The sequence below is a fragment of the Oryctolagus cuniculus genome, chromosome 14 (genome assembly GCF_051225735.1).
Source record: "Oryctolagus cuniculus isolate XC-2025 breed Fujian yellow rabbit chromosome 14, ASM5122573v1, whole genome shotgun sequence".
In the NCBI taxonomy this organism is placed as follows: Eukaryota; Metazoa; Chordata; class Mammalia; order Lagomorpha; family Leporidae; genus Oryctolagus; species Oryctolagus cuniculus.
Window position 1 is genome coordinate 85,560,277 of NC_142880.1, and position 17,756 is coordinate 85,578,032.

General features: G+C 41.1%; 2 protein-coding genes across 5 annotated transcripts in view; one reads left to right on the plus strand and one right to left on the minus strand.

The window, feature by feature from the left end:
- The window catches only part of SREK1IP1 (SREK1 interacting protein 1), a 42,314-nt gene extending 33,555 nt beyond the window's left edge, over positions 1-8,759 (minus strand). For 2 of the 3 annotated variants that reach the window (XM_089312801.1, XM_008262268.5), the window contains exon 1: positions 8,454-8,759. In XM_089312801.1, coding sequence (XP_089168927.1) covers positions 8,454-8,466 — 13 coding nt within the window. In that variant the 5' untranslated portion in view covers positions 8,467-8,759. The remainder of the gene's footprint in view (positions 1-8,453) is intronic. The other variant, XM_070056758.2, reaches the window with a different exon arrangement.
- Positions 8,760-8,894: 135 nt separating this feature from the next.
- CWC27 (CWC27 spliceosome associated cyclophilin) overlaps positions 8,895-17,756 on the plus strand; it is a 228,624-nt gene continuing 219,762 nt past the window's right edge. For both annotated transcript variants that reach the window (XM_051853710.3, XM_002714061.6), the window contains exons 1-2: positions 8,895-9,139; positions 16,179-16,275. In XM_051853710.3, coding sequence (XP_051709670.1) covers positions 9,098-9,139; positions 16,179-16,275 — 139 coding nt within the window. In that variant the 5' untranslated portion in view covers positions 8,895-9,097. The remainder of the gene's footprint in view (positions 9,140-16,178; positions 16,276-17,756) is intronic.

Below are 17,756 nucleotides of genomic sequence, written 5' to 3' on the forward strand. Positions count from 1 at the left end.
AATGTGTCACTGATGACAAATTTCCTTTCCTGTTTTGAGCACTGTGCCCCAGTCTCATTTTCACACACATCCTGTGGTGTTTTTTTTTTTTTAACTGCATCATGTAAGAACACATACATCACACTGTGTTAGAACTGTCAGTGGGATAAAATTAAGGCTCTTTCATTATGAAGATAACTGCATGCAGGAAAAATCCTACAGAGAATCCAGGTCAACATTAAGTCTGTTTCCATAGAAACTACAGATGCTGAATAACACTGAACAAAACTGTGCTAAACGCACCATTATTGTTCCCACAACAGACTAAAAACTCTTGTCATGGACAGATCCAAAATAATCTCTTCTCAATGTGTATTAGATTTGAACTTATTTGTTACAAAAGGCACTGATAAAACTCATCATTTAAGTATCCTAGAATGAAAAAAATAAGAAACTTTTCCTGGGTAGGACATCTTTAACAAAATTGAAGCTTTCACGTGAAAGGCAACTATAACAAGAACTCTGAATAAAATAACTTCATATCAGCTATTTCCTCACCAGTCCTTTGGTTAAATTAACATTTCAGCTTAATCTGTCTAATTTTCATGATCACCTGGCAGACTAAATGCTTCCACCTGGGGAACTGAATTCGAGGCAACTGACAACGCAGATTTTAGACAACTGACACAAGAAAGTTGAGAGTGTTAATTCATTTCACTGTCTGAATCAGTTTCTAGTGCCACTCGGGCCACTGGGCCCAGTGGCAGCAGCAGCAGTCCTAACCAGGTGAAGGCCTGTGCAGAATCCTGTATGTAGGTTCCCTTAGTCTTTTCTCTTTTTTGAGCCTAATGATCCAGGCTTTGGTTAGATGCACCGAGCTCCCTACTATCTTTCCTTTCCTGTTTAAATCAACCAGACCCTACCTGTTGTTTGGAAGAATCCTGCCAGCACAATGGTATCCAAAATCCATGTGAAACTGAATAGCTGGGCCGGCGCCGCGGCTCACTAGGCTAATCCTCTGCCTTGTGGTGCCGGCACACCAGGTTCTAGTCCCGGTTGGGGCGCCGGATTCTGTCCCGGTTGCCCCTCTTCCAGGCCAGCCCTCTGCTATGGCCCAGGAGTGCAGTGGAGGATGGCCCAAGTCCTTGGGCCCTGCACTCCATGGGAGACCAGGAGAAGCACCTGGCTCCTGGCTTCAGATCAGCGTGATGCGCCGGCCACAGCGCACCGGCCGCGGCGGTCATTGGAGGGTGAACCAACGGCAAAGGAAGACCTTTCTGTCTGTCTCTCTCTCTCACTGTCCACTCTGCCTGTCAAATAAATAAACAAACAAACAAACAAACAAACAGAATAGCAAGGCCATAATGTAAAGCCCTTACTCAGCTAAGTTATCCCTTACCCCAGCCCTCACTGTTCTTTGTTCCACTTCTTTATGAATTTTTCTAAGGTTGTGCAGAGTAATATAGCTGCTTCCCTTGAAGTTTTCCTTTCTAATCATGACCTTCAATTTAAAAAGCCTTAAATACTTATATATTTGACTACTTAAAAATATCTGAGTGGCAAAATACCTTAAAAGTAAACTCAAAAGACACACACACAAGGGGTAGGCATTTGGCCAAGAGGTTAAGATGCTCACATTCCAATCAGAGTTTGATTCCTGGCTCCAGGTCCCATTTCTAGCTTCTAGCAACACAGATCCTGGGAGGCAGCAGGTAATCACTAAAATAATTGGGTCTCTGCTTTCCATGTGGGAGACTTAGGTCAAGGTCTGGACTCCCGGCTCCAGCCCCAGGTCAGCCTGGAAGTTACAGGGATTTGGGGAGTGAACCAGCAGATGGGAGCTCTGTCTTTAAAAAAAAAAAAAAAACAAATGAAAACTTAGGAGAAAATATTTGCAAATAATAGGACCAAGAAAGGACAATTATCCCTACTTTATAAAACCTGGCAAATTATTACAAAAAAGACAAACAGTAGAAAAAATGAGCAGAGAATCTGGACAGAAAATTCACAAAAAAGGAAACAGAAAGGACTAAACATATAGAGATGTTCACTCTTATCCTGGGAGTCCATTTGCAGTTAATGGTAGCAGAGATAGAAAAAGGTTGTAGATAGTATGGGACAGATAACCCTGTACATTGCTGTAGGAGTATAAATTAGTTGTAATACATGGAGACTTCAAAAAGTTCGTGGAAAATGGAATTAAAAGATAAGTTTATTTTGGTGCCAAAAAAAAAATCTATGCATATAAACAGTCTAAAAAAGCTTGTGAAAAATGCATATTATGAAAAAACTATGCATAGATTTCATTTTTTGCATCAAAATAAACACATCTCTTAATTGTATTTTATCAGGAATTTCTTTCTTTTTTTTTTTTTAAGATTTATTTATTTGAAAGGCAGAGTTACCGAGAGGGAGAGGCAGAGAGAGAGATCTTCCACGCATTGGTTCACTCCTCAAACGGCTGTTAACAGCCGGAGCTGGGCTGATCCGAAGCCAGGAGCCAGCTGAGCTTCTTCCAGGTCTCCCATGTGGGTGCAGGGGCCCAAGGACTTGGGCCATCTTCCACTGCTTTCCTAGGCCATAGCAGGGAGCTGGATTGGAAGTGGAGCAGACAGGACTTGAACCAATGCCCATATGGGATGCTGGCATTGCAGACGGTGGCTTCAACCCACTGCCACAGCATCAGCCCTCAGGAATTTCTTGAAGTACTCCTGTACCATCTCTATGGAAAGCTAAGGGGCAAAATCTATCAAAACTATAAACATACATACTCTTATGATCCAGCAGTTTTACTTCTGTAAATTAATCCTCCTCATTCACCTGCACAACTATGAATTGACTTAGTACAAAGTTATTCACTAAAGTATAATTTTAATAGTAAAAGAGTAAAAATAATTTAAATATCAATAGAGGACTGGATATAGTTATCATGATACACTGCTATTTGTATAAAAGAAGGAAGATTTCATATACAGATACTCCTTGACATTAAGATATAGTTATGATAAATTTATGATAAGTTGAAAATATCATAAGTCAAAAATAAACTTAATACTCCTAGCCTACCAAACATGGCAGCTTAGAAACACTACTCTGTAGGGTACCAAAATGATTTCCCAACATGATCACTCAGCCGACTGGGAGCTGCAGCTAGGTGTGCACCCACATTGCAACAGAGTAGCATACCATACACTGCTAGCCAGGAAAAAGATCAAAATTCAAAGGAAGGTTTACACTGAATGCATCATCTGTTTTGCACCAATGCAAAGTTGAAAAACTGTACGCTGAAGCATCATAAGCTGAGTTCCTTCTGTTACTTAAAGAATGGAAAACTAAGCTAAGAGTGAGAAAAAGGTAAGAGATGTGTTACCACACACAGTTAGGTATCTTTAAAAATGAAAGGTGATTCAATTAATTGTTTTCAAAAACTTTCCTCAAACAAAACCCTAAGAAAAGTTATTTAAAAAATAGTTATTGTCATGTAAGCTTTCTCTGGCATAGAGCAATGACTGTATTTTTAAATTCTTCAGATAAGTTACATTGCAGATTTTAAATAAAGTTTTATTAACTGATGATTTTGGGAACAAATTTGAGAGGTTTCACTTCTTGTATCTGATGTACTAGCTTATGTAGGATAATACACTCATAGCTCTTAGACAAGACAGAATGTGTCAGGTGTTATAAAAGATACACATGGGCCAGCGCTGTGGCACAGTGGGTTGAAGCCCTGGCCTGCAGCACCGGCATCCCATATGGGCGCTGGTTTGAGTCCCGGCTGCTCCACTTCCGATCCAGCTCCCTGCTAGTGTGCCTGGGAAAGCAGTGGAGGATGGCCCAAGTCCTTGGACTCCTGTACCCATGTGGGAGACCTGGAAAAAGCTCCTGGTTCTTGGCTTCAGATAGGCTGAGCTCCGGCTGTTGAAGACATTTGGTGAGTGAACCAGGGGATGGAAGAACTCTCTCTCTGCTTCTACCTTTCTCTGTACCTCTTTCAAATAAATAAAATACACAGTTGCATTAATAAGCATGAAATGGTGGCAGGTAAGATGCTCAGCTCAGAAATTTGAAATGTCCTTCAGACAGGTATGGACAATAAAGGGAGGCCAATAACAAAGACATATAGGTGGAAAAACACAGGAGATGGTCAGAGGATAACTGGCCAAGTCAGAGTTTGCAAAACTGTAGGATGCATGGGAGGACTGCGACAGGAAAGGAAGAGTGACTTACTATGCTCAGAATACACCTCATTCTTGCAGAGGTGGGGGGCACTGTAATACTCTTTTTAAGATTTATTTATTTATTTGAAAGGCAGAGTTACAGAGAGGGAGATGAAGAATTTTAGGGAGGCAGAGAGAGAATCTTTCATCTACTGGTTCACTCCTCAAATAGAGGCAGAGAGAGAGAGAATCTTTGATCTGTTGGTTCACTCCTCAAATGGCTGTAAAGGCCAGGGCTGAGCCAGGCTGAAGCTAGAAGCCAGGAGCTTCTTTCAGTCTCCCACATGTGTATGGGGGTCCAAGTGCTTGGGTCCTCCTCTGCTGCTTTCTCAAGCACATTAGCAGGGAGCTGGATTGGAAGTGGAGCAGTTGGAACTTGAACTGGTGCGCATATAGGATGCTGGTGCTGCAGGCAGCAGCTTTACTTGCTATGCCACAGCACCAGCCCTACTTTGTAATTTTAACATTTTAGAAGTTTAAGGAACCTTAGCCATCAACTCACTTCATTATGAGGACAAGGAAAGTAAGCTTCAGAAAGGTTAGGTGGCTTGATGAGAACTGAAATCAGATGTAGTATAATTGAGAACACTTCTGTGACAAAAAGACATCATAGAATGTTAGAAAAATCTTTGTCTCTGATCAAAATGTTAACTTGGCCAAAGTAGACTTCATTGAAATGTTAACTTGGCTAAGTACACATCACTGAAAGAGAAACAACCCACCCCTGCCAAAATTTTTTTTGTGCCCAACTACAGGAGTAACACATACCGCCACTTGTGCAGGTCAAATCATTACAGAGAATGGTAAATAACTGACACGAATGTCAGAGCTAATTTGAACAACTCTGAATGAGAAAAAGGTTTTCAATGAAAGTAAATTTTACTCAAACATGTTCAAATGTCATTTCTCTAAGAACAGAGTCTAGGATTTTCCTAAGAGTCTACAAAATTTCATTGCATTACTTATCTAATGGCAAGCATAAGCTCATCCACTATGCTATGGAAAATCAACTGAAGCACATGACTATACAACAGACACGGCTAATTTTTGGTGTGGTTTTTGGAAAGCAGCCTCATTACTTTGTAGAGTTGTGCCTTAACAATAATCACTAACAGAACTATTCCCAAGAAACACCAAGCTGAATTCATTATACCTAAAAAAGAATAATACTTGTCCCCCTTGATGATCACCCTAAAAGGTTACACAGGGCCCTATTTCCCTTTAATCACTGGATCAATCACCCAAGAAATTATCTTAACATTTTCTGTATCTCTGTTTTCTAATGACACTGTATTATACTTTTACAGCACTGTCATGGCGATTATCGCAGTTTTTGCAGGGCTGAAACAGTCTGTCTATGTCTTGCCATCTAGCTTAATGGCACAATTTAAGGTTATTATACTTTGATGCATTATTTTGAATTGAAAGAAAGTTAACATATCTATACCACTGGTCTAAGTTAAAGGGAATTTCAACAGGGGCTTTGGAAAAAAAAACCACTTGATTGTCCTCTTAAGCGGCACATTTTCATTACCAGACTTAAGCTTTTATGAAGGCCTGGACTATGACATTGTGTCCCCCAGCATGCCTGTGCCACACAGGTGCTTAAAAAAGCCTGCTCAAGTAACGAAACAAGCGACTGACAACAGCCCAACTTTGGAAGCAGTCATATGATGCAAAGACCACTAAGGCTGACTTCCCTGACAGGATGTCACAGGGATCTATTGCACTGGCTTGTCATTTTTTCTCTGAGGGCCCCTTAGATGTTGACACTCCTCAGGTGTCAGTCACAAACCTTCCCTCATGCCCTGCACACTACATGAGCAGTCATCGCCTCCCATGGCTTTACCTCCCGATATATGTGTGGATGACATCCAAATCGTCTTTGATTCTGACTTCTTTCCTGAGCTACAAATTGTATCTTAGTATTAAGTATTTTCATTCCAATGTCTGATTAACCTCAGGTAGAAACTGATGTGACTGTCATTCCCCTACACCCTGCTGGGTGTGAGATGTTGCTTCAATCAGCAAACATCCCACCCACTGCCTGACACTGAAACCCAGGGAAACCCTCTGACCTCTTCAACCCACCCACATTTAACCAATCACAAATTCTTAGTGACTCTACCACCGAAAATACATCTTTAACCTATCTGCTTCTCTCATTCCTCACTGAGACCATATCTTTGTCAGGCATCATCCGAGCTTACCAGGATGATTTCAAACTGGTGGCTTTGACTCCAAACTGGCTTTCCTCCAATTTGCTGGATAGCCAGACTGTTCTTTCCAAAATGTGACTCTGCTCAAAAGCCCTTAAATTGCCTCCTACTGTGTGTAGGATAGTGTTCAAGCTTCTTGTCATGGGTTACAAGGCTCTTTAAGAGTTGGAAACTATTGCCAGCGCCGCGGCTCACTAGGCTAATCCTCTGCCTTGTGGTGCCGGCACACCGGGTTCTAGTCCCAGTCGGGGCGCCGGATTCTGTCCCGGTTGCTCCTCTTCCAGGCCAGCTCTCTGCTGTGGCCCAGGAGTGCAGTGGAGGATGGCCCAGGTGCTTGGGCCCTGCACCCCAAGGGAGACCAGGAGAAGCACCTGGCTCCTGCCTTCGGATCAGCGCGGTGCACCGGCCACGGTGGCCATTGGAGAGTGAACCAACGGCAAAGGAAGACCTTTCTCTCTGTCTCTCTCTCTCACTGTCCACTCTGTCAAAAAAAAAAAAAAAAAAAAAGGAGTTGGAAACTATATTGTAAGTTTTAATCGCCTAGCAAATGGAATAGTGCAGAGGGTCCAGACTGGCCTGTCATTGTTAGCTATCTCATAATAGGCAAGATATTTGACTTCTCTAACCCTCAGTTTCCTTGTCTGTAAGACAGGAATATTAACCCGACTCACCGTGTGGCTCTGACTGTTAAATGAGACAAAATACCAACGTTTGACACAGTATCTGATACATTTGACACATAGTAAACACTCAGAACACATTAGCTATGGTTGATTTCTTCCTCTTGTGTCCTGACTTCTTTCCATAGCAAACATCTTTGCTTTCTTCTTTCCACATATTTCTTCTTCCTTTATCGATCCAATCCTGACTACAATCTCCCCTCTTCCCACTCTAGCCCTCTTACAAACCTCTAGGCTTCTCCTTAAACACCACATCCTCTGGAAATTCCTTTTGGCCTTCCCTGTACCCTGTTTGGTGGCCTTTCCACGTGTTTCCTAAGGCCTTGATTTTAATTTGTCACAGCACTGTTCCCACTTTCTGTACATTTCTCTCTCTTGTAAGTTGTGTGAAGAGCAGCTCTCTTTGTTTACCACTGAATTCCCAGTGCTTAGCCGAGAATCTGGCGTGCAGTAGGCACTTAATAGCGCCCGTTTCCTCTCTCACAACTCCGGAAGTGCTCGCCCCCAAACTGCAGTTGGTAGAGAAGCACTTGCAATCCCCCAAGAGCTGTCTTTAGAATAAGGTTCAGAAAAGGCAGCCGCACAACAACGAATGAGGTCAAATAATGGGCGGGAAGCGCAGGTTTAAATAAGTTGGGGTTCTGAGTCCGAGGACTGTGCAAAATCTTTTTGCACTGTGAATCTGCTGCAGAGCACCTGGGTAAGGCCGATTGACGGCGAAGCCGGTCCTTGCTAGAACCTCCAACAAGCGGGTAGGTGCGGAGCAGGGCATCTCACAAGCACTTCCTCCCCAGGGCCTACCGTCTGGGGCTCAGTGACCTCTGGACACAGAGCTGAGAGCTAGAAGGAACCTCAGATCCAACAGCGCTACTTCTTTGCAGTTAAGGAAACTGAGGCCGAGAAAGTCCAGGCCTGAAGTCTCAGGCCACACAGCAGCGGCGTGCAACCGAGTAGAACCCCGCACGCCCGCTTCATCCCAGTGCCAGCAATGCCTCTGGCTACCCGGACCCTCCAGGAGCTCACACTTCCGATTTCACTTTAAGCCATACCGAAGTCGAGGCAGGGTTTTCTCGGGCGCCCGCCAGCTGGGGCCTACAGTTAGTCACTGCCCTTCCTTCTTCCCTCCCGTCCACAACACACTTCCCCTGTCATCCCGGGCGACTGGGGCTCGGCTAGGGGACGAGGTTTCCTGCCTTCGGAGCTGTCGTGTAAACTTTCCCGGGTGAGCCAGCCAGACCGGTTCATTTCAGGGCCGCCAGCTAAAGGCCCTCTGCTCTCCTCCCCAGCTCACCGCCCTCTACCCTGCCCCACCGCTCCCTTCCTCGCTCGGACGCACGCGTCCTCCTGTTAGGCTTCACCTGGGACTGCCATGACGCTGGTATAAAGGGTCGCCGGAGCCTTCAGCTGTCGAGAAAGCGTCTGCTTCCCGCCCGCTGCGGGGACAAAGTTCAGCAAAAGCGGCCGCCTCTCACTCGCTCCGAGGCACCTTCGCGACAGGCAGGGAAGGCCCTATAAGCCTCTAGCGATAGCGGAACCAAGAAGCTGCGGATGCAGTTTCCGGGCGAGTCATAGTGCATACTCCACCTGGTCTGAACCATTGCGGCTAGCTTTTGGGGGGGTGAGTGTGACTTGCACACGATTATGGTGCAACAGACACTATCAAGATTTACGGAGAGTTCCTTTTAATAGTGATACAACAATTTACAATTTATATCAAGCCAGTGAAGCTTTAGGATATTTTTATCATTCCGTTGACGATATCGGACTTCCCTTTCTCTGAGTTAGCGGTGGTCTGGTCTAGGAGGAACATGGCGGCGTCCGTGAGAGGCTAGTTTTGGGTGAAAGTAGTGCTTGGTGCTAATTGTCTTGCGTGATACTGACCAACTGAAGCTTTCCCAGGCCATCTAACTTAAGGAAGCGTGTAATGAAAAAAGAACAGCTTTAGGAACCAGCCGTCCGCTCGCATCCCCAGTAAAGAACAGAGCCCTGAGCACTGACCAGCATGAGCAACATCTACATCCAGGAGCCTCCCACGAACGGGAAGGTGAGCATCTTACCTGGTATTATCACCTGGTCTCCCTAAACTGAGACCTCCCAGGTTCGGTGAGTCCAAGGACCTTCCGGTTGGCAGAAACCACGAGATGTGTTGTCCACGGACAGTGTTGCGTAGAGAACACCGAAGTTGTCACTTCTCAGCATGCACTTGGAAAAAATGCTTAACTGGAGGTTTCTCTAACAGCCTCTGACCTTATTTCTTGTGTTAACCCAACTCAGGCTGGGGTTTTCCAGGATCTTAGGTTTGCTAAAGTACATTTTTTAGTGTGACATATTCTTTGTTTGACTTGGACAGCGTTAATTCTCCGTTCTTTGTACGCCTTGCCTGTTAGGCGCCAGGCACTGTACTCGGTACTGGTAATAGAAAGATGGACGAGGGCTAGTTGTTGCCCAGGAAAAGCTTATAATTTAGGTTGAGGGACAAGAAGGTAAAGAAAAACTTTATGCTGTGTCTGTTTGTGGAGAGGAGAGGTAGGTCTGTTTGTGGAGAGGAGAGCATATTGTCATGGCAATGCTGAAGAGTGAGCAACTAAGAAAGTTTTGAAAAACCTTGTAGACAAAGTATCTTTTGAGCTGGTCTTATAATGTGAGATACTGTCAGACAGAGTGGAGAATGGGAGATGTTACCACATTAGAATGGGAGAATGATTCTCTAGTTTGGTGGTCAAGATAGGGAAATCCCCATCCAAGGTATTTGTGTACAGTATGAGACAGAGGAGTTAATCCTGGGATAACTGTCTTCTGAATTCTTGAACTGAGACCTAGTCCATATCACATATGGAATGTGATGAACTAAATAAATGGTGGGATTGAAACTATATAATTGAATTAGGATAAATAAATTTACATAAAATATGATTCTGTTGCATGCTTGTATCAAATTATTTATACAATCTTTTTTTCCCTGACATTTGGTAAGGTGAATTTTAGTGGGCATTTTGGGCAGAATTAGTCTTGCAGTTCCTTGCTGTTTGAACTTTCCCAGGCATTGTAGCTTAGCATCCCCATCCCACTCGCCACCTTCATCCACTTTCCCACCCTTTCTCTACCTCAGTGTGAAAACCCCAACTACCTACCTTCTCATATTTTCAAATGTTTCTTGAATGCACTGTCGCTCTCAGTTGATAAACACTGGTAAGGATCCAGTAGGTTGCTCATCTGGTTTGCTGTTTTACCTCTTACGTATGTCATCCTTGGTAAGGTAGTCTTTCTCCTTTTCTGTGAAATAGCAGATCTCAGCCATGCCCTGCATCCCATCATTTTCTGACTCCCTTAATGTCTAGGTTTTTTCCTATAGTATTTATTATGTATTTATTTATTATATCCTCCCCACTGCTCTCCCCCCATAGCCTGTAAAAACCATGAGGGTGGAGTCAAGCATCTAAAATAGTGTTTGACACATGGTAGAAGGAGTTCAAGTATTTGCTGGCTGGCTGGATGAATTAATGCTGGTGTTTCTCTTAGCTTCTGAGATGTATTAAGCATCAGTGAGTTGGAGTTTATACTGCTGCTAGTCGAGCCAGACTTGGTTGCTTTATTCTAGAGAAAAGTTTGACAAGATCATGTAGATGAAAAGCTTTCGCAAGGATACATTCCGGAGTAGGAGATCATTCATTCTATGCATATTTATCAAGCACCTAGCTCTTGCCAGGCTCTCTGCTATGTTTTCAAGATACAGTGGAAAGAAAAACAGCAACATCCTCATTTTTTGGAATCACTTGAATGAAATAATCAGGCAAATAAATATGTAATTACAAGTTGTGATGAATGTTGTTTTTCTTCTGAATGGAAAAGGGCTGATGGAGAACATGAAACAGCCCAAGGCCTCCTCCAAAACCGGTTTGAGACTTCTTCCAGCGTAAGGCTGATTTAAGACATTGCAGCTTCAAAGTTCTGTACTGCAAAAAGCATGGCAAGAGTTTTGGCCTGGAAATAATTTAAAGCAGCTATAATAACAAGTCTGCTGAATGAATGTTTGCTTAATTATTTACTGTTTAGTGGTATGTAGTTTCTGAAAGGATGCATAGATATTTGGAATCATTAGAACAAAAGTCTTCCCTTCTAAAAGTATGGTATCATTTTGGGAAATAACTGACACACGACATCAGTGGTGGTCCATATGTATTCACTGTGTTATGCTGTGGTCCTGACTCCTGAAGACTACGCATAGAAATATAGTACTAGCTGGAACTTTTCATAAGCATTAAAAAAACTCACTGAAGATAAAATTTCCATATACTATTATCACTTAATCTAAATTAAGTGTAATGTATGTATTCTTAAGAAGCATGATATTTTGGAAGTATTTCTTTTTATGGGAGCTTTAAGCAAAAGAGCTGCAAGTGTCAACAATGTAGTGATGGCCCAAGGGAATGCATGCTGAAGGATTAATGAACCATGTACTTTATTAGTGAAAAGATTAAGAAACTCTGGCAAGCTAGGTGGCCAAAACATACAAGCAGTCTTTTCAGTAGGTAAAAGTTTCCTGTAGCCAGAAACAATTATGTAAGAATAATAGTTCTAGTAATGGCTACCATCTTTTGAGCACTTATTATCTGTCAGGTACTATTTTTTTTTTTTTTTGACAGGCAGAGTGGACAGTGAGAGAGAGACAGAGAGAAAGGTATTGGGAGAAAATCTACATCTGTTTGTATTTTTTTCTTTTTTAAAATTATTTTTAAAGATTTAATTTTTATATGAAAGGCAGAGTTACAGAGAGAGGGAGAGGCAGAGAGAGATTTCTCCCATGCATTGGTTCACTCCCCAGATAGCCATAGCTATGCCATGCCAAAGTCAGGAGCCTGGAGTTGATTTCCTCTGGGTCTCCCATATGGGTTTCAGGGGCCCAAACACTTGGGGGCCATCTTCACTACTTTCTCAGGCCATTAGCAGGGAACTGGATCAGAAGTGGAGCAGCTGGGATTCAAACTGGTGCCCAGGCGGCCTAGCCTGCTATGCAGCAACACTAGCCTATCTCTTTTTTTTTTAAGATTTATTTTTTTATTTATGATCTGCCATCTACTGGTTCATTACCCTGATGGCTGCAACCACTGGAGCTGGGTCAGGCTGGAGCCAGGAGCCAGGAGCTTCTTCTAGGCCTCCCACATTGGTGACAGGGTACCAAACATTTGGACCATCTTCTGCTGGGAAAACCCAGGCTATTAGCAAGGAGCTGGATGGGAAGTAGAGCAACTGGAACTTGAACCAGTGCCCATATGGGATGCTGGCATCGCAGGCAGCAGTTTAACCCACTTTGCTGTAACATTGGTTTTGTTTTCACCTTTATTTATTTGAGTACCAATTTTATGTTTAAAAAGTGACATGTAAAGTCAATTACTTAGTTACTTTTTTTGTATTATGATGTAATTTTTGTTGTTTATTTGAAAGGCAGAGAGAGAGATCTCTCATCTGCTGTTTCACTCTGCAGATGCCTTCAACAGCCAGTGCTGGGCCAGGGCAAAGTCAGGAATGGGAACTCAGTGCTGATCTTGATGGGTGGCAGGAACCCAGCTACTTGAGCCATTCTCCTGTTGCCTCCCAGGGTGTACATTAGCCAGAAGCTGGAATTGGGTGCTTAACTAGGACTCAAACCCAGGCACTCTGACATGAGACATGGACATTTCAAGCAGTGTATTAACAATTATGCTGAATGCCTGCCCTGTTATTTGTTTTAATACTGGCTAAGTGGATTTGCAGACCATGGTATCAACATCAACTTATCTGGGGCCAGCGTGGTGGTGTATGTGCTGCTGACATCCCATATGGGCACCGTTTTGTGAACCAGCTCTTCCACTTTGATCAAGCTCCCCGTTAATGGCCTGGGAAAGCAGTGAAAGATGGCCAGAGTGTTTGGGTCCCTGCCTCCCAGGTGAAAGACCCAGTAGAAGCTCCTGGTTGCTGGCTTCAGTCTGGCCCAGTCACTGGCTGTTGCAACCATCAGGGGAGTGAACCAGCAGATGGAAGATCTCTCTCTCTCTCTCTCTCTCCCCCTCGCTATCTGTTTGAAGGATTCTGTCTTTAAAAACAATTAAACCAGTTCTCACAAATTTCATATTGAAGGTAATATTAATGATGTGAACATAAGCAAACTATAGGAAAGTGATAGAGCTAATGCCTCAGCATGAACTAATGTTAAAAATTATTACAAAGGTAGTTTCTAATATGGATTTCCATTTATTATTATTCATTGTGAACTTTGTCCGAATACTCACATATAGTGTGTCTTGAAATACCAGAGCATAAAGTTGTGATTTTCAAGATATTTAAAAACTTAGGTGTACAGAATAAAAAGAGTTCTATAATTTGAAAGCAACATACTAAGTGAAAGAAGCCAGGCACAAAAGGCCACAGATTGTATGTTTTCATGTATATGAAATGTGCAAAAGGCACATTCATGCAGACAGAATGTGGTTTAGTGGTTACCAAGGGGTAAGGATAAAGGGAAATGGAGAGTGACTGCTAATAGGTACAGGATTTCTTTTTTAGGTGAAATGTTTTGGAATTAAATGGTAGTGATGATTACACAGCTCTTAGATGTACTGGATTATACATCTCAATAAAGCTGTTATAAAAAAATGGTGTAATGGTGTACTATTAATAAATAACACAATTAAAATAAGAATTATTTAAAAATAGCTCTATGTAATCTTATAAAATTCTTATTTTATGTGATTCTTTTATAAAATACATACTAGAGTAATATAGTATTATATGTATTTAAATTTGTATATTCGGGGTGTGTGCTCTAATCCCATCTAATACTCCACCCATTGCCTTGTTTTCCTCTTTTTGCTATAGAGTTGTGTACTTACAAATGTTTGGAAATCATTACTTTAGGGATGCAGTAAGAGAATGCATGTCTAGGCTTCCTTTAACAGTAGTGCTGTATTGCAATTATTGAAGGGGATAATGTAGTAGAATAGGACCTTGTCTTTTTAGAAGTATTCTAAGATTGGGATATATATCCAGCTTCATGGAAAATCAGAAGACATGGCATGGCATTGTTCTAGATGCATCCTGACCTGGAGGGAATTATCCAGCCTCTCAGTTTGTATCCCAAATGTATTCATCCTAGGCCTGGAAGAATCACGTTGGATTGGTTTGTTATCATTGCTTTTGTTGTAGGCACTGTTTTGTATTCACATCTGTTGTGTCTAGGGCAACATAAGGATTTCTTTTGAGAAAGGCCCTAGAGCTTGAGGAATATTTTTTCTCGTATAGTATGGTATATGTGGAGAACTTTGTAGAGGCTTTATGATAATAGAGAAAAAGAATAGATTTTGTAGCTAGGCAGCTTTTGTTTCAAGTCATATACTGTGAGACCGTGGATGAAGCTACTTTGTCAGTTTTTTCATAAGTGGACTAATGAGAACTACTTTTTAGGTAAAGCATTTTATAATTCTGTAAGAGTTAAGGAAACCATTTGAAAATTGACCACAGACTGTTTTCAGCTATTCCACCTCCATGGTTGTTGAAGGGGGTGGTTCTAGGATGACTGTATAACTGGTAAAAGCTCCAAAAGATGTTATGAATTCACTGATGTTATATAAATTTATGGTAGTATTATCTGGGCTTCAGAAACTAACATAGAAAGTTGTATAGTAAAAATGCACTGGACTAGGAGGGAAGTTGAAATGCTGTTCCTGCTTTGCTGATAACAAATTTTCTGTCTGAAGCCAATTTACAGCTCCCCCAAGGAATCCATAAAAGGTAGGAACTTAATTGAATGGTTTTTAAGCTTCCTGTAGTTGCTAAATAAGTATATTTGTGGATATTTGGAAAATAAGAAAAGTGACTTATATTAATGATACTGATTTTCCCTGGGAATCAGTCTCATGTTTTAAGTGATTGCACTGTATACTCTTTGTAATCATTAGAAATTATTTACATTGATCTACTTTGGTGAAAGTAGGGGTGAAAAACAAAAAGCCATATTAGACAAATCAGACCCTGCTTGTACCAGAGTGTTCAATTTAGAGCCTAACATTCTTTTTGGTTAGTGTGGTTGTTAATAAAACTATAAGCTATTTCCTCCTGTGGGCTCTGTAGGAGTTTTGATTGTTGCAAGATGGCTGTTTCCACCAAGAAGTAACCACTCTCAGGAGCTGATGGAATGAGGCTGGCAAAGGATTCTATTTATGACATGCCATTTTAGTCAGTCATAACCCAGAAATGTATTAAGAATACTTTGAGAGGGAGGGGAAGGAGAGAGAAAAAAAGAACACTCCTTTGTAGACTAGGAAGAGCAGGATTTTAAACGAGAAGGTAGAGTCAAAGGGTCATTGTGAAATCGTCTTGATATCCTCATTTAATGGGCTCATTGGTCTTTAATTTCTTTTTTTAAAATTAGTTCATTAACTGAAAAGCAGTTACACAGAGGGAGAGACAGACAGAGATTTTCCTTCTGCGGGTTTGCTCCTTACGTGGCCACAACTGCCAGGATTGGTCAGGTCAGAGCTGGGAGCCAAGAGTTTCTTCTGGGTCACTTAAATGGGTGAAGGGGCCCAAGTCCTTCTACCATCTTCCTCTGCTTTCCCAGGTACATTAACAGGGAGCTATATCAGAACTGGATCAATAGAGACTCAAGCCAGCACCTATATAGGATGTTGGTCACAGGCAGCAGCTTAACCCACTACACCACAACACTGGCCCTGGTCTTTAATTTCTTAATTTGGTTCACCAATTTTATTAGAAGTGATATAGTGGGAAACTGAATTATAATGAATTTGCATCATGGTTTTAAATGAGAATTTTTTTCAATGATTAAAAAGCATATATACTATTTTTTAAGTCCTAAACTTTTTCTGAAACTGTTATGTTGAAAGATCTAAATGTACAGTGAACTGTGGTGACATTTTCTTTGTGTAATTTTCTTTAATGCAATAACAAAAGCCAAGCAAAATTTATAAAATTTCTTTCAAAAAATTTCTTTTGAAAACTCGTTAGCAACTGCTAGAAGTTGAGCAGCCATTCAACTTTAGTTAAAGCAAATGGTAATTTAAATTAATGATATAATATTCTTTCTACAGGTCTTATTGAAAACTACAGCCGGAGATATTGACATAGAGTTGTGGTCCAAAGAAGCTCCTAAAGCTTGCAGAAATTTTATTCAGCTTTGTTTGGAAGGTAATCATTAATACTTGAGTTTTATTCTTTAAGGGAAACTTTGGCTTATGTCTAAATGAAATGGATAAGTTTTTCACAACACTGAACACTAGTCTTAAATACTGGAATGAGTGATCAGCCTTGATATGAGTATTGTGAGATTAATCTGTGTGTCAGGAAATAAAGAGAAGTGAAGCTTCCCCCCAAATTACACCCTTTATTTAATAGAGAAATTTATCTCAACAAATCATGCTTGATCATTCTTGACCTCCTCTGCTTTCTTCCAGTTCTTTCTTTTGTTCTTTAAATACAGACGTTCCCTAAGATTTCTGCTATTTCTCTATGGTTTTCACTCTCCAATTGTTACTTCTATCCAAATGACTATAAAGTTTACCATTATGGACATTTCTTTTCTTTTTCATATTAGTTTACAAATCTATTTGCTGGGTAGAATTTTCTACTGAGACCCTCCATCATTGGCTACAACTAAACCAGTATAAAACCAAGTTTACCCGTTTCTTCTCCAGACTGCCTTGTCTGTAATTGACTCTTACCAGATTGTCCTCTTTCACCTTTAGTTTCTTTTCCCTCTTATTTATTCATCTGGTATTTGAATTGTCATGCCTGAGGATGGCTTGACTTCTTATCTTCCCAACTTTATTTCTCTTTGTACTAACCACATACTTTCAGTAGATCATTACTTTATTTCTTGGAGATTTCCGTTTTCATAGACAGCCTCATTCTGGTTCTCTTTTTTGGGGGGGTGGAGGGACATGTTTTCTCTATTTTATTGTTGAAGTCTACATATTTTTTATTGTCTTCAAAATTCTACTTTCTCCACAAAGCCTTTTATGCAGCATTTAGTGATATTATCATCAGTACCTCTGGTTCTTTTTTTTTTTTTAATTTAAGTCAGAAAGTGACTGTTTTTCCTTTTTTTTTTTTTTTTTAAAAAAAAAACTGTCATTATGTATTAGCTGAATGTTTTTCCCTTCAGAATATTCTCTTAGGGAACCAAACTTTCCAAACACTTTTAGAGCTTCTTGTTGGCTTCTAGAATACATTGCTTATGATTTTAAATCTTTTCAGTGATGGCAGATCATTATCATTCTAACTTATATCTGATTTTTAGAAACTTTCAATGTTACTCAGAGTATCAGAAAAAAGCATTTTGGGTTAGACACTAAGTGTGAAAGATTATCCAAAATATCAGTATTAGGGCATGTCAAGAACTCTCCGAATAGCTAATGAGACAAATAGATAATTACTAGGGAAATATTTAAGGCATAAAAAATAACCAGCCCCCCCTAAAAAAAAACCTGCCAAAAAATTCAGTAGAAAAAAAACATCTGCAAAGACTATTATTAATAATTGCTATGGCAGGCAGGAAGGAAATAGAATCAGACAGGTAGTTCAATCAGAGAGGCCTCAAATAACTGTCAACAAAGCTGAGAAACACAGGAGACAGAAAAGTCAGACTCATTTCTGGTAAGAAGTTTGAA